The sequence below is a fragment of the Oncorhynchus masou genome, chromosome 32 (genome assembly GCF_036934945.1).
Source record: "Oncorhynchus masou masou isolate Uvic2021 chromosome 32, UVic_Omas_1.1, whole genome shotgun sequence".
In the NCBI taxonomy this organism is placed as follows: Eukaryota; Metazoa; Chordata; class Actinopteri; order Salmoniformes; family Salmonidae; genus Oncorhynchus; species Oncorhynchus masou.
The window spans coordinates 83,226,720-83,242,632 of NC_088243.1; the positions used below are offsets into that span (position 1 = coordinate 83,226,720).

The following is a 15,913-nucleotide window of genomic DNA, read 5'->3' on the forward strand; positions in this document are numbered from 1 at the left end:
AAAGAGGGACCTGAGAGAAGAGAGAAAGAGAGAGGGAGATGGATAGAGAGAGAGGGAGAGATAGATAGAGAGAGAGGAATAGAGAGAGAGGAATAGATAGAGAGAGAGGGAGAGAGAGAGAGAGGAATAGAGAGAGAGAGAGGAATAGATAGAGAGAGAGGGAGAGATAGATAGAGAGAGAGGAAGAGAGAGAGAGAGAGGGAGAGAGAGAGAGATCTATGCTCAATAGTGTTGTGATTACAAACTACCTAGCCAGTCCTTGCACAACGTGAGCTGCATGTCAAACACACACGCACGCGGGCGCGCGCACACACACACACACACACACACACACACACACACACACACACACACACACACACACACACACACACACACACACACACACACACACACACACACACACACACACACACACACACACAGCGTGAGCTGCATGTCCCACAGACACAGTAATCACAGACACAGTAGGAAGTAATCACCAGCCCCAGACAGACAACACAGGAAGTAGGAAGTAATCACCAGGCCCAGACAGACAACACAGGAAGTAGGAAGTAATCACCAGGCCCAGACAGACAACACAGGAAGTAGGAAGTAATCACCAGCCCCAAACAGACAACACAGGAAGTAGGAAGTAATCACCAGGCCCAGACAGACAACAAAGGAAGTAGGAAGTAATCACCAGCCCCAGACAGACAACACAGGAAGTAGGAAGTAATCACCAGGCCCAGACAGACAACACAGGAAGTAGGAAGTATTCACCAGGCCCAGACAAACAACACAGGAAGTAGGAAGTAATCACCAGGCCCAGACAAACAACACAGGAAGTAGGAAGTAATCACCAGCCCCAGACAAACAACACAGGAAGTGGGAAGTAATCACCAGCCCCAGACAGACAACACAGGAAGTAGGAAGTAATCACCAGGCCCAGACAGACAACACAGGAAGTAGGAAGTAATCACCAGCCCCAGACAGACAACACAGGAAGTAGGAAGTAATCACCAGGCCCAGACAGACAACACAGGAAGTAGGAAGTAATCACCAGCCCCAGACAGACAACACAGGAAGTAGGAAGTAATCACCAGGCCCAGACAGACAACACAGGAAGTAGGAAGTAATCACCAGCCCCAGACAGACAACACAGGAAGTAGGAAGTAATCACCAGCCCCAGACAGACAACACAGGAAGTAGGAAGTAATCACCAGCCCCAGACAGACAACACAGGAAGTAGGAAGTAATCACCAGGCCCAGACAGACAACACAGGAAGTAGGAAGTAATCACCAGGCCCAGACAGACAACACAGGAAGTAGGAAGTAATCACCAGCCCCAAACAGACAACACAGGAAGTAGGAAGTAATCACCAGGCCCAGACAGACAACAAAGGAAGTAGGAAGTAATCACCAGCCCCAGACAGACAACACAGGAAGTAGGAAGTAATCACCAGGCCCAGACAGACAACACAGGAAGTAGGAAGTAATCACCAGGCCCAGACAAACAACACAGGAAGTAGGAAGTAATCACCAGGCCCAGACAAACAACACAGGAAGTAGGAAGTAATCACCAGCCCCAGACAAACAACACAGGAAGTAGGAAGTAATCACCAGCCCCAGACAGACAACACAGGAAGTATGAAGTAATCACCAGGCCCAGACAGACAACACAGGAAGTAGGAAGTAATCACCAGCCCCAGACAGACAACACAGGAAGTAGGAAGTAATCACCAGGCCCAGACAGACAACACAGGAAGTAGGAAGTAATCACCAGCCCCAGACAGACAACACAGGAAGTAGGAAGTAATCACCAGGCCCAGACAGACAACACAGGAAGTAGGAAGTAATCACCAGCCCCAGACAGACAACACAGGAAGTAGGAAGTAATCACCAGCCCCAGACAGACAACACAGGAAGTAGGAAGTAATCACCAGGCCCAGACAGACAACACAGGAAGTAGGAAGTAATCACCAGCCCCAGACAGACAACACAGGAAGTAGGAAGTAATCACCAGGCCCAGACAGACAACACAGGAAGTAGGAAGTAATCACCAGGCCCAGACAGACAACACAGGAAGTAGGAAGTAATCACCAGGCCCAGACAGACAACACAGGAAGTAGGAAGTAATCACCAGGCCCAGACAGACAACACAGGAAGTAGGAAGTAATCACCAGGCCCAGACAGACAACACAGGAAGTAGGAAGTAATCACCAGCCCCAGACAGACAACACAGGAAGTAGGAAGTAATCACCAGGCCCAGACAGACAACACAGGAAGTAGGAAGTAATCACAAGGCCCAGACAGACAACACAGGAAGTAGGAAGTAATCACCAGGCCCAGACAAACAACACAGGAAGTAGGAAGTAATCACCAGCCCCAGACAGACAACACAGGAAGTAGGAAGTAATCACCAGCCCCAGACAGACAACACAGGAAGTAGGAAGTAATCACCAGGCCCAGACAAACAACACAGGAAGTAGGAAGTAATCACCAGGCCCAGACAAACAACACAGGAAGTAGGAAGTAATCACCAGCCCCAGACAGACAACACAGGAAGTAGGAAGTAATCACCAGCCCCAGACAGACAACACAGGAAGTAGGAAGTAATCACCAGCCCCAGACAGACAACACAGGAAGTAGGAAGTAATCACCAGGCCCAGACAGACAACACAGGAAGTAGGAAGTAATCACCAGCCCCAGACAGACAACACAGGAAGTAGGAAGTAATCACCAGCCCCAGACAGACAACACAGGAAGTAGGAAGTAATCACCAGGCCCAGACAGACAACACAGGAAGTAGGAAGTAATCACCAGGCCCAGACAAACAACACAGGAAGTAGGAAGTAATCACCAGCCCCAGACAGACAACACAGGAAGTAGGAAGTAATCACCAGCCCCAGACAGACAACACAGGAAGTAGGAAGTAATCACCAGGCCCAGACAAACAACACAGGAAGTAGGAAGTAATCACCAGGCCCAGACAAACAACACAGGAAGTAGGAAGTAATCACCAGCCCCAGACAGACAACACAGGAAGTAGGAAGTAATCACCAGGCCCAGACAGACAACACAGGAAGTAGGAAGTAATCACCAGGCCCAGACAAACAACACAGGAAGTAGGAAGTAATCACCAGGCCCAGACAAACAACACAGGAAGTAGGAAGTAATCACCAGCCCCAGACAGACAACACAGGAAGTAGGAAGTAATCACCAGCCCCAGACAGACAACACAGGAAGTAGGAAGTAATCACCAGCCCCAGACAGACAACACAGGAAGTAGGAAGTAATCACCAGGCCCAGACAGACAACACAGGAAGTAGGAAGTAATCACCAGCCCCAGACAGACAACACAGGAAGTAGGAAGTAATCACCAGGCCCAGACAGACAACACAGGAAGTAGGAAGTAATCACCAGGCCCAGACAAACAACACAGGAAGTAGGAAGTAATCACCAGCCCCAGACAGACAACACAGGAAGTAGGAAGTAATCACCAGCCCCAGACAGACAACACAGGAAGTAGGAAGTAATCACCAGGCCCAGACAAACAACACAGGAAGTAGGAAGTAATCACCAGGCCCAGACAAACAACACAGGAAGTAGGAAGTAATCACCAGGCCCAGACAAACAACACAGGAAGTAGGAAGTAATCACCAGGCCCAGACAGACAACACAGGAAGTAGGAAGTAATCACCAGGCCCAGACAGACAACACAGGAAGTAGGAAGTAATCACCAGCCCCAAACAGACAAAACAGGAAGTAGGAAGTAATCACCAGGCCCAGACAGACAACAAAGGAAGTAGGAAGTAATCACCAGCCCCAGACAGACAACACAGGAAGTAGGAAGTAATCACCAGGCCCAGACAGACAACACAGGAAGTAGGAAGTAATCACCAGGCCCAGACAAACAACACAGGAAGTATGAAGTAATCACCAGGCCCAGACAAACAACACAGGAAGTAGGAAGTAATCACCAGCCCCAGACAAACAACACAGGAAGTAGGAAGTAATCACCAGCCCCAGACAGACAACACAGGAAGTAGGAAGTAATCACCAGGCCCAGACAGACAACACAGGAAGTAGGAAGTAATCACCAGCCCCAGACAGACAACACAGGAAGTAGGAAGTAATCACCAGGCCCAGACAGACAACACAGGAAGTAGGAAGTAATCACCAGCCCCAGACAGACAACACAGGAAGTAGGAAGTAATCACCAGGCCCAGACAGACAACACAGGAAGTAGGAAGTAATCACCAGCCCCAGACAGACAACACAGGAAGTAGGAAGTAATCACCAGGCCCAGACAGACAACACAGGAAGTAGGAAGTAATCACCAGCCCCAGACAGACAACACAGGAAGTAGGAAGTAATCACCAGGCCCAGACAAACAACACAGGAAGTAGGAAGTAATCACCAGGCCCAGACAAACAACACAGGAAGTAGGAAGTAATCACCAGGCCCAGACAGACAACACAGGAAGTAGGAAGTAATCACCAGGCCCAGACAAACAACACAGGAAGTAGGAAGTAAGCCTCTCTGCCTCTCCCCCTATCCCCCCCTCTCTCTCCCCCTATCCCCCCCTCTCTCTCTCCCCCTATCCCCCCTCCCCCTATTCCCCCCTCTCTCTCTCCCCCTACCCCCCTCTCTCTCTCCCCCTATCCCCCTCTCTCTCTCCCCCCTATCCCCCCTCTCTCTCTCACCCTATCCCCCCCTATCCCTCTCCCCCTATCCCCCTCCCTCTCTCTCCCCCTATCCCCCTCTCTCTCTCCCCCCTATCCCTCTCCCCTTATCCCCCCTCTCTCTCTCCCCCTATCCCCCTCCCCTCCTGCCTCTCCCCCTATCCCCCCCCTCTCTCCCCCTATCCCCCCCCTCCCTCTCTGCCTCTACCCCTACCCCCCTCTCTCTCCCCCTATCCCCCTCCCTCTCTGCCTCTCCCCATATCCCCCCTCTCTCTCCCCCCCCTATCCCCCCTATCCCTCTCCCCCTATCCCTCCCTCTCTCTCTCCCCCTATCCCCCCTCCCTCTCTCACTCCCCCTATCCCCCTCCCTCTCCCCCAACCCCCCTCTCTCCCCCTTTCCCCACTCTCTCTCTCTCTATGGTAAAAAATTTGAAAAACCAGGCAGGGTTTTTCAGCATAAATGAATATGACAGATGGAAGCCTATGCAGGGGAGAGGGATGGTGAGAGGGGAGAGGCATGGAGGGAGAGGAGGGGGAGGAGGAGGAGGGAGAGACAGAGGAAAAGCTTCGGGGTGAGTGATCCAGGCTGTTGACATGCAGGCTGGTGTCTTAACAAGGTATCTGTTCTACCTGTTCTACTACCACACTGAAGCCCCAGTCCCCTCATCCAGCTGGTCCTGGGGCTGAGTTCACTAACCTGTTCTACTAACACACTGAAGCCCCAGTCCCCTCATCCAGCTGGTCCTGGGGCTGAGTTCACTAACCTGTTCTACTAACACACTGAAGCCTCAGTCTCCTCATCCAGCTGGTCCTGGGGCTGTTCACTAATCTGTTCTACTAACACACTGAAGCCTCAGTCCCCTCATCCAGCTGGTCCTGGGGCGGAGTTCACTAACCTATTCGACTAACACACTGAAGCCCCAGTCCCCTCATCCAGCTGGTCCTGGGGCTGAGTTCACTAACCTGTTCTACTAACACACTGAAGCCCCAGTCCCCTCATCCAGCTGGTCCTGGGGCTGAGTTCACTAACCTGTTCTACTAACACACTGAAGCCTCAGTCCCCTCATCCAGCTGGTCCTGGTGCTGAGTTCACTAACCTGTTCTACTAACACACTGAAGCCTCAGTCCCCTCATCCAGCTGGTCCTGGGGCTGAGTTCACTAACCTGTTCGACTACCACACTGAAGCCCCAGTCCCCTCATCCAGCTGGTCCTGGTGCTGAGTTCACTAACCTGTTCTACTAACACACTGAAGCCCCAGTCCCCTCATCCAGCTGGTCCTGGGGCTGAGTTCACTAACCTGTTCTACTACCACACTGAAGCCCCAGTCCCCTCATCCAGCTGGTCCTGGTGCTGAGTTCACTAACCTGTTCTACTAACACACTGAAGCCTCAGTCTCCTCATCCAGCTGGTCCTGGGGCTGAGTTCACACACCTGTTCTACTAACACACTGAAACCTCAGTCCCCTCATCCAGCTGGTCCTGGGGCTGAGTTCACTAACCTGTTCTACTAACACACTGAAACCTCAGGACTCTCATCCAGCTGGTCCTGGGGCTGAGTTCACTAACCTGTTCTACTAACACACTGAAACCTCAGTCCCCTCATCCAGCTGGTCCTGGGGCTGAGTTCACTAACCTGTTCTACTAACACACTGAAACCTCAGGACTCTCATCCAGCTGGTCCTGGGGCTGAGTTCACTAACCTGTTCTACTAACACACTGAAACCTCAGTCCCCTCATCCAGCTGGTCCTGGGGCTGAGTTCACTAACCTGTTCTACTAACACACTGAAACCTCAGTCCCCTCATCCAGCTGGTCCTGAGTTCACTAACCTGTTCGACTAACACACTGAAGCCTCAGGACCAGAACATCAAATCAATCAGACTAAAACAAATGACAACACAGTCAAAACAAAACTACATGACTTATTGGGAAACACAAACACAAAGCCAAATGCAGTGCTTTCTGGCACTAAATTGACAGAACACCGTGACAAACTATTTCACCATGGTTACTGATCAAAACCTTAGAAAAACCTTGACAAAGTACAGGCTCAGTGAGCAAAGCCTTGCCACTGAAAAGGGTAGACACAGGAAAACCTGGCTCCCTGTAGAGGAAAGGCTGTGAAACCACTGTACAACAGCAGAACCTGAGACAGAGCTGCATTTCCTGACAAAATGTAAAAAATATAAAACAATTAGTGTCATTTCCCCAAATTTGAATCCCTTATTCAAGGTTTGAAAGACCTCTGATGAGATTAGGCTGCCCGTCCTGTTGGGGGAGGACGCAGAGAGCTGTGGGTTGGCAGAGCACTACATTGCTGCCTGTCATAAGAGGAGGGACAGTGTCTGACAGACCAACCAACCTGCACATGTCCTCTATGCTTATTGTTATTGTTCAATGTATGTGTCACACGCTGATCTGTTTCACCTGTCCTTGTGCTTGTCTCCACCCCCCTCCAGGTGTCGCCAATCTTCCCCATTATCCCCTGGGTATTTATACCTGCATTTTCTGTTTGTCTGTTGCCAGTTCCCTTTGTTCGTTTGATCATTACCATTACCATGACCCTAACCTGACCCTGACCATTATCATGCCCCTAACCTGACCCTGACCCTGAGCCTGTCATCCTGTACCTTTGCCCAACTACTCAGGATTACCGACCTCTGTCTGACCTGACCCTGAGCCTGCCTGACGTCCTGTACCGTTGCCCCACTGCCCCATTACCGACCTCTGTCTGACCTGAGCCTGACCCTGACCCTGAGCCTGACCCTGACCCTGACCCTGAGCCTGACCCTGACCCTGACCCTGAGCCTGACCCTGAGACTGACCCTGAGCCTGACCCTGAGCCTGACCCTGACCCTGAGCCTGACCCTGACCCTGACCCTGAGCCTGACCCTGAGACTGACCCTGACCCTGACCCTGAGCCTGACCCTGACCCTGAGCCTGACCCTGAGCCTGACCCTGAGACTGACCCTGACCCTGAGCCTGACCCTGAGACTGACCCTGACCCTGACCCTGACCCTGAGCCTGACCCTGACCCTGAGCCTGTCATCCTGTACCTTTGCCCCACTACTCTGGATTACCGACCTCTGTCTGACCTGACCCTGAGCCTGACCCTGAGCCTGACCCTGACCCTGACCATGAGCCTGACCCTGAGCCTGCCTGACGTCCTGTACCGTTGCCCCACTGCCCCATTACCGACCTCTGTCTGACCTGAGCCTGACCCTGAGCCTGACCCTGACCCTGACCCTGACCCTGAGCCTGACCCTGAGCCTGACCCTGAGCCTGACCCTGAGCCTGACCCTGACCCTGACCCTGAGCCTGACCCTGAGCCTGAGCCTGACCCTGAGCCTGACCCTGAGCCTGAGCCTGACCCTGACCCTGACCCTGACCCTGAGCCTGACCCTGAGCCTGACCCTGACCCTGAGCCTGACCCTGACCCTGACCCTGAGCCTGACCCTGATCCTGACCCTGAGCCTGACCCTGACCCTGAGCCTGACCCTGAGCCTGAGCCTGACCCTGACCCTGACCCTGAGCCTGACCCTGACCCTGAGCCTGAGCCTGACCCTGAGACTGACCCTGACCCTGAGCCTGACCCTGACCCTGAGCCTGACCCTGAGCCTGACCCTGAGACTGACCTTGACCCTGAGCCTGCTGTTCCGGTGCCTCTCTGGATTATTGACCCTTGTCTGCCCTGACCTGTCCTTTGTCTGCCCTGACCTGTCCTTTGTCTGCCCTGACCTGTCGTTTGTCTGCCCTGACCTGTCGTTTGTCTGCCCTGACCTGTCGTTTGTCTGCCCTGACCTGTCGTTTGTCTGCCCTGACCTGTCCTTTGTCTGCCCTGACCTGTCCTTTGTCTGCCCTGACCTGTCGTTTGTCTGCCCTGACCTGTCGTTTGTCTGCCCTGACCTGTCCTTTGTCTGCCCTGACCTGTCCTTTGTCTGCCCTGACCTGTCATTTGTCTGCCCCTGTTTAAAGAAAACACTTCAGTTTATTCAACACTGTCTGCACCTGGGCCATACCTGACCTGGGTCATACCTGACCTGGGCCATACCTGGCCTGGGTCATACCTGACCTGGGCCATACCTGACCTGGGTCATACCTGACCTGGACCATACCTGACCTGGGCCATACCTGACCTGGGTCATACCTGACCTGGACCATACCTGACCTGGGCCATACCTGACCTGGACCATACCTGACCTGGGCCATACCTGACCTGGACCATACCTGACCTGGGCCATACCTGACCTGGGTCATACCTGACCTGGGCCATACCTGACCTGGGCCATACCTGACCTGGGCCATACTTGACCTGGGCCATACCTGACCTGGGTCATACCTGACCTGGGCCATACCTGGCCTGGGTCATACCTGACCTGGGCCATACCTGACCTGGGCCATACCTGAACCTTGGTTATTGATGCTACTGTTGCCTTGTTTGCAATTATGATTCTTATTATTTTAATATTGTAAATATCCAAAGTAAGCTTTGGCAATATGTACGTTACGTCATGTCAATACATTTAATTGAGTCAGTCAGAGTCTGTAGTCAGAGGGTCAGTAACAGCCTGTAGTCAGAGGGTCAGTAACAGCTGTGTAGTCAGAGGGTCAATAACAGTCTGTAGTCAGAGGGTCAGTAACAGCTGTGTAGTCAGAGGGTCAGTAACAGTCTGTAGTCAGAGGGTCAGTAACAGTCTGTAGTCAGAGGGTCAGTAACAGTCTGTAGTCAGAGGGTCAGTAACAGTCTGTAGTCAGAGGGTCAGTAACAGTCTGTAGTCAGAGGGTCAGTAACAGCTGTGTAGTCAGAGGGTCAGTAACAGTCTGTAGTCAGAGGGTCAGTAACAGCTGTGTAGTCAGAGGGTCAGTAACAGTCTGTAGTCAGAGGGTCAGTAACAGTCTGTAGTCAGAGGGTCAGTAACAGTCTGTAGTCAGAGGGTCAGTAACAGTCTGTAGTCAGAGGGTCAGTAACAGCTGTGTAGTCAGAGGGTCAGTAACAGTCTGTAGTCAGAGGGTTAGTAACAGTCTGTAGTCAGAGGGTCAGTAACAGTCTGTAGTCAGAGGGTCAATAACAGTCTGTAGTCAGAGGGTCAGTAACAGCCTGTAGTCAGAGGGTCAGTAACATTCTGTAGTCAGAGGGTCAGTAACAGTCTGTAGTCAGAGGGTCAGTAACAGCTGTGTAGTCAGAGGGTCAGTAACAGTCTGTAGTCAGAGGGTCAGTAACAGCTGTGTAGTCAGAGGGTCAGTAACAGCTGTGTAGTCAGAGGGTCAGTAACAGTCTGTAGTCAGAGGGTCAGTAACAGTCTGTAGTCAGAGGGTCAGTAACAGTCTGTAGTCAGAGGGTCAGTAACAGCCTGTAGTCAGAGGGTCAGTAACAGCTGTGTAGTCAGAGGGTCAGTAACATTCTGTAGTCAGAGGGTCAGTAACAGTCTGTAGTCAGAGGGTCAGTAACAGTCTGTAGTCAGAGGGTCAGTAACAGTCTGTAGTCAGAGGGTCAGTAACAGTCTGTAGTCAGAGGCTCAGTAACAGTCTGTAGTCAGAGGGTCAGTAACAGTCTGTAGTCAGAGGGTCAGTAACAGTCTGTAGTCAGAGGGTCAGTAACAGTCTGTAGTCAGAGGGTCAGTAACAGCTGTGTAGTCAGAGGGTCAGTAACAGCTGTGTAGTCAGAGGGTCAGTAACAGCTGTGTAGTCAGAGGGTCAGTAACAGTCTGTAGTCAGAGGGTCAGTAACAGTCTGTAGTCAGAGGGTCAGTAACAGTCTGTAGTCAGAGGGTCAGTAACAGTCTGTAGTCAGAGGGTCAGTAACAGCTGTGTAGTCAGAGGGTCAGTAACAGTCTGTAGTCAGAGGGTCAGTAACAGCTGTGTAGTCAGAGGGTCAGTAACAGCTGTGTAGTCAGAGGGTCAGTAACAGTCTGTAGTCAGAGGGTCAGTAACAGCTGTGTAGTCAGAGGGTCAGTAACAGTCTGTAGTCAGAGGGTCAGTAACAGCTGTGTAGTCAGAGGGTCAGTAACAGCTGTGTAGTCAGAGGGTCAGTAACAGTCTGTAGTCAGAGGGTCAGTAACAGTCTGTAGTCAGAGGGTCAGTAACAGTCTGTAGTCAGAGGGTTAGTAACAGTCTGTAGTCAGAGGGTCAGTAACAGCCTGTAGTCAGAGGGTCAGTAACAGTCTGTAGTCAGAGGGTCAGTAACAGTCTGTAGTCAGAGGGTCAATAACAGTCTGTAGTCAGAGGGTCAATAACAGTCTGTAGTCAGAGGGTCAGTAACAGTCTGTAGTCAGAGGGTCAGTAACAGTCTGTAGTCAGAGGGTCAGTAACAGTCTGTAGTCAGAGGTTCAGTAACAGTCTGTAGTCAGAGGGTCAGTAACAGTCTGTAGTCAGAGGGTCAGTAACAGCCTGTAGTCAGAGGGTCAGTAACAGCTGTGTAGTCAGAGGGTCAGTAACAGTCTGTAGTCAGAGGTTCAGTAACAGTCTGTAGTCAGAGGGTCAGTAACAGCTGTGTAGTCAGAGGGTCAGTAACAGTCTGTAGTCAGAGGGTCAGTAACAGCTGTGTAGTCAGAGGGTCAGTAACAGTCTGTAGTCAGAGGGTCAGTAATAGTCTGTAGTCAGAGGGTCAGTAACAGCTGTGTAGTCAGAGGGTCAGTAACAGTCTGTAGTCAGAGGGTCAGTAACAGTCTGTAGTCAGAGGGTCAGTAACAGCTGTGTAGTCAGAGGGTCAGTAACAGTCTGTAGTCAGAGGGTCAGTAACAGCCTGTAGTCAGAGGGTCAGTAACAGCTGTGTAGTCAGAGGGTTAGTAACAGTCTGTAGTCAGAGGGTCAGTAACAGTCTGTAGTCAGAGGGTCAGTAACAGCTGTGTAGTCAGAGGGTCAGTAACAGTCTGTAGTCAGAGGGTCAGTAACAGCTGTGTAGTCAGAGGGTCAGTAACAGTCTGTAGTCAGAGGGTCAGTAACAGCTGTGTAGTCAGAGGGTCAGTAACAGCTGTGTAGTCAGAGGGTCAGTAACAGTCTGTAGTCAGAGGGTCAGTAACAGTCTGTAGTCAGAGGGTCAGTAACAGCTGTAGTCAGAGAACTTTCAGGATCTTTGAGAAGCAGCAGAGTCCATCTGGAGTGTCTACAGCTGTTCTCCTCAGAGACAGATCACCATGTGTGTTAGTCAGTTCAGACCCTGTTCTCCTCAGAGACAGATCATCATGTGTGTTAGTCAGTTCAGACCCTGTTCTCCTCAGAGACAGATCACCATGTGTGTTAGTCAGTTCAGACCCTGTTCTCCTCAGAGACAGATCACCATGTGTGTTAGTCAGTTCAGACCCTGTTCTCCTCAGAGACAGATCACCATGCCTGTTAGTCAGTTCAGACCCTGTTCTCCTCAGAGACAGATCATCATGTGTGTTAGTCAGTTCAGACCCTGTTCTCCTCAGAGACAGATCATCATGTCTGTTAGTCAGTTCAGACCCTGTTCTCCTCAGAGACAGATCACCATGCCTGTTAGTCAGTTCAGACCCTGTTCTCCTCAGAGACAGATCATCATGTCTGTTAGTCAGTTCAGACCCTGTTCTCCTCAGAGACAGATCACCATGCCTGTTAGTCAGTTCAGACCCTGTTCTCCTCAGAGACAGATCATCATGTCTGTTAGTCAGTTCAGACCCTGTTCTCCTCAGAGACAGATCACCATGTGTGTTAGTCAGTTCAGACCCTGTTCTCCTCAGAGACAGATCATCATGTCTGTTAGTCAGTTCAGACCCTGTTCTCCTCAGAGACAGATCACCATGCCCAGTGGGTCAATGCCTGACACACACACATGAACACACACAGACACAGACACACACAACAAGACGTCTGCATGAACGCACACATGCACACATCCACACGGACGGACCAGTACATCACTGTAGAAAGTCGAGAGGAGAGAGCAGAGAGCAGAGAGCAGAGAGAGGAGAGGAGAGAGGAGAGAGGAGAGTCGAGAGGAGAGCAGAGAGGAGAGATGAGAGAGCAGAGAGCAGAGAGGAGAGGAGAGCAGAGAGCTGAGAGCAGAGAGGAGAGAGGAGAGAGGAGAGAGGAGAGAGCAGAGAGCAGAGAGGAGAGAGGAGAGAGGAGAGAGCAGAGAGCAGAGAGGAGAGAGGAGAGCAGAGAGCAGAGAGGAGAGAGGAGAGAGGAGAGAGCAGAGAGCAGAGAGGAGAGAGGAGAGCAGATAGGAGAGCAGATTGGAGAGCAGAGAGCAGAGAGGAGAGAGGAGAGCAGAGCAGAGAGAGGAGAAGAGAGGAGAGAGCAGAGCACAGAGCAGAGAGGAGAGAGGAGAGAGGAGAGAGGAGAGCAGAGAGCAGAGAGGAGAGAGCAGAGAGGAGAGAGCAGAGAGCAGAGAGGAGAGCAGAGAGGAGAGGAGAGAAGAGGAGAGCAAAGCAGAGCAGAGGAGAACAGAGGAGAGGAGAGAAGAGGAGAGAGTAGAGCAGAGCAGAGAGACTGGTAAATACCAGGAAGCATTGGATGAATACAGCCCGTCCACCCATCCGTCCTCCAGATCAATATGTATCTGGTAATGGGCATTGTCAACTCAATTTCAGATATCACAACTGACTACCAGTAGGGGCAGAGCTTCTCGACTGACTGAGTGGAGAGGAGTAGAGGATAAATACCGCCGTGTGATATATGTGTGTGTGTGTATAGACATCCCAGACACCCCAGACACCCCAGACACCCCAGACATCCCAGACACCCCAGACACCCCAGACACCACAGACATCCCAGACACCACAGACACCCCAGACACCCCAGACATCCCAGACACCCCAGACACCCCAGACACCCCAGACACCCCAGACATCCCAGACACCCCAGACACCCCAGACACCACAGACATCCCAGACACCACAGACACCCCAGACACCCCAGACACCCCAGACACCACAGACATCCCAGACACCACAGACACCCCAGACACCCCAGACATCCCAGACACCCCAGACATCCCAGACATCCCAGACACCCCAGACATCCCAGACACCCCAGACACCACAGACACCCCAGACACCCCAGACACCCCAGATACCCCAGACACCCCAGACACCCCAGACATCCCAGACACCCCAGACACCCCAGACACCACAGACACCCCAGACACCCCAGACATCCCAGACACCCCAGACATCCCAGACACCCCAGACACCCCAGACATCCCAGACACCCCAGACACCCCAGACAACACAGACATCCCAGACATCCCAGACACCCCAGACATCCCAGACACCCCAGACACCCCAGACATCCCAGACACCCCAGATACCCCAGACACCCCAGACACCCCAGACATCCCAGACACCCCAGACACCCCAGACAACACAGACATCCCAGACACCCCAGACACCCCAGACACCCCAGATACCCCAGACACCCCAGATACCCCAGACATCCCAGACATCCCAGACATCCCAGACACCACAGACACCCCAGACACCACAGACATCCCAGACATCCCAGACACCCCAGATACCGCAGACACCTCAGACACCCCAGACACCACAGACACCCCAGACACCCCAGACACCCCAGACACCACAGACACCCCAGACACCCCAGACACCCCAGATACCCCAGACACCCCAGACACCACAGACACCCCAGACACCCCAGACACCCCAGACATCCCAGACACCACAGACAGGGAGGTAGGTTCTCACACTGAAAGACACACACATTGTACTTTCAATCTTCAGCTTGTCAGCTTTCTAGTGGGAGATCCAGCCTGGCCCTGCCAAACACGTCTCTGTTGAATAACACCTTCCCTCGTTCTACCTCCTTCAGCGACACCTCCTACATGGTGGCCATATTAACGACTCTGATAGAGTCAGCGTGACATAATACTGAACAGAGGCAGAAGTTTGTTGATTATATAGAACCCTCTATTTCTAATCTGATCTCAAACTAGTTCCGCTTCTTTTTATATTCTTCCCCTCTATTCAGGGACTGATTTAGACCTGGGACACCAGGTGGATGATTCCCCTCTATTCAGGGACTGATTTAGACCTGGGACACCAGGTGGATGATTCCCCTCTATTCAGGGACTGATTTAGACCTGGGACACCAGGTGGATGATTCCCCTCTATTCAAGGACTGATTTAGACCTGGGACACCAGGTAGATGACTCCCCTCTATTCAGGGACTGATTTAGACCTGGGACACCAGGTGGATGATTCCCCTCTATTCAGGGACTGATTTAGACCTGGGACACCAGGTGGATGATTCCCCTCTATTCAAGGACTGATTTAGACATGGGACACCAGGTAGATGATACCCCTCTAACCAGAGACTGATTTAGACCTGGGACACCAGGTGGATGACTCCCCTCTAACCAGGGACTGATTTAGACCTGGGACACCAGGTGGATGACTCCCCTCTAATCAGGGACTGATTTGGACCTGGGACACCAGGTGGATGATTCCCCTCTAACCAGGGACTGATTTAGACCTGGGACACCAGGTGGATGACTCCCCTCTATTCAAGGACTGATTTAGACATGGGACACCAGGTGGATGATTCCCCTCTAAACAGGGACTGACTTAGACCTGGGACACCTGGTGGATGATTCCCCTCTAATCAGGGACTTAGACCTGGGACACCAGGTAAATGCCATTAATTATCAAGTAGAACAGAAAACCAGAAGCGGTCCAGACCCCGTAGGTTAAGATGTTAAAGTACTAAAGTAGGACAACTTTACCCGGTCTTGGCGAAGTTGGTCCAGTATGTCATCACCACGGCGCTGAGCATGATGTCGTTCTTGGAGAAGTTACAGGGGAACAGGTCTGTAGGTCCGATCATGGGGATCCCGAACACGTAGGGAACCTCGTCCCCGTGGGCTGCGTCCGACCAGGCCGGCTTCATCAGACTCTGACAGTGGTGGTAGAAGGCGTAGAAGTACGTCGGCGAGCCATAACGGGCGTGGAGGTCCGCAGTCACCACCGACGGCTCCACCCACTGGTGGTCGGTGAACAGGGCGACCAGCGTCTTGCGTCGTGTCTCGGGGTTTTCGCGGTCCGCCCAGTCCGTGTACATAAACTTGATGGTTTCTCTCAGAGTGTCTTTGCCTTCTGGGTAACCGTAGAGGCTGTCAACGAAGTCCGACACTGAGAAGTCAAAGTCGTTGCCGGAGATGCCGTCCTCTGAGTCCACCACGTTGTCAACGAAGCGAAGCCCCTCCCCCTGGTTGATTCCCAGCATGATGTCATAATTCAGGAACTCTCCCTGTGTGGAAATAACAACGTGTTGA

General features: G+C 52.1%; 1 protein-coding gene across 1 annotated transcript in view; it reads right to left on the reverse strand.

Moving 5' to 3' along the window:
- The window catches only part of LOC135526713 (neuroligin-3-like), a 304,073-nt gene that overhangs the window by 16,971 nt on the left and 271,189 nt on the right, over positions 1 to 15,913 (reverse strand). The window contains exon 5 of the mRNA XM_064955310.1: positions 15,365 to 15,888. Within this exon, the coding sequence (XP_064811382.1) occupies positions 15,365 to 15,888 (524 nt within the window). The remainder of the gene's footprint in view (positions 1 to 15,364; positions 15,889 to 15,913) is intronic.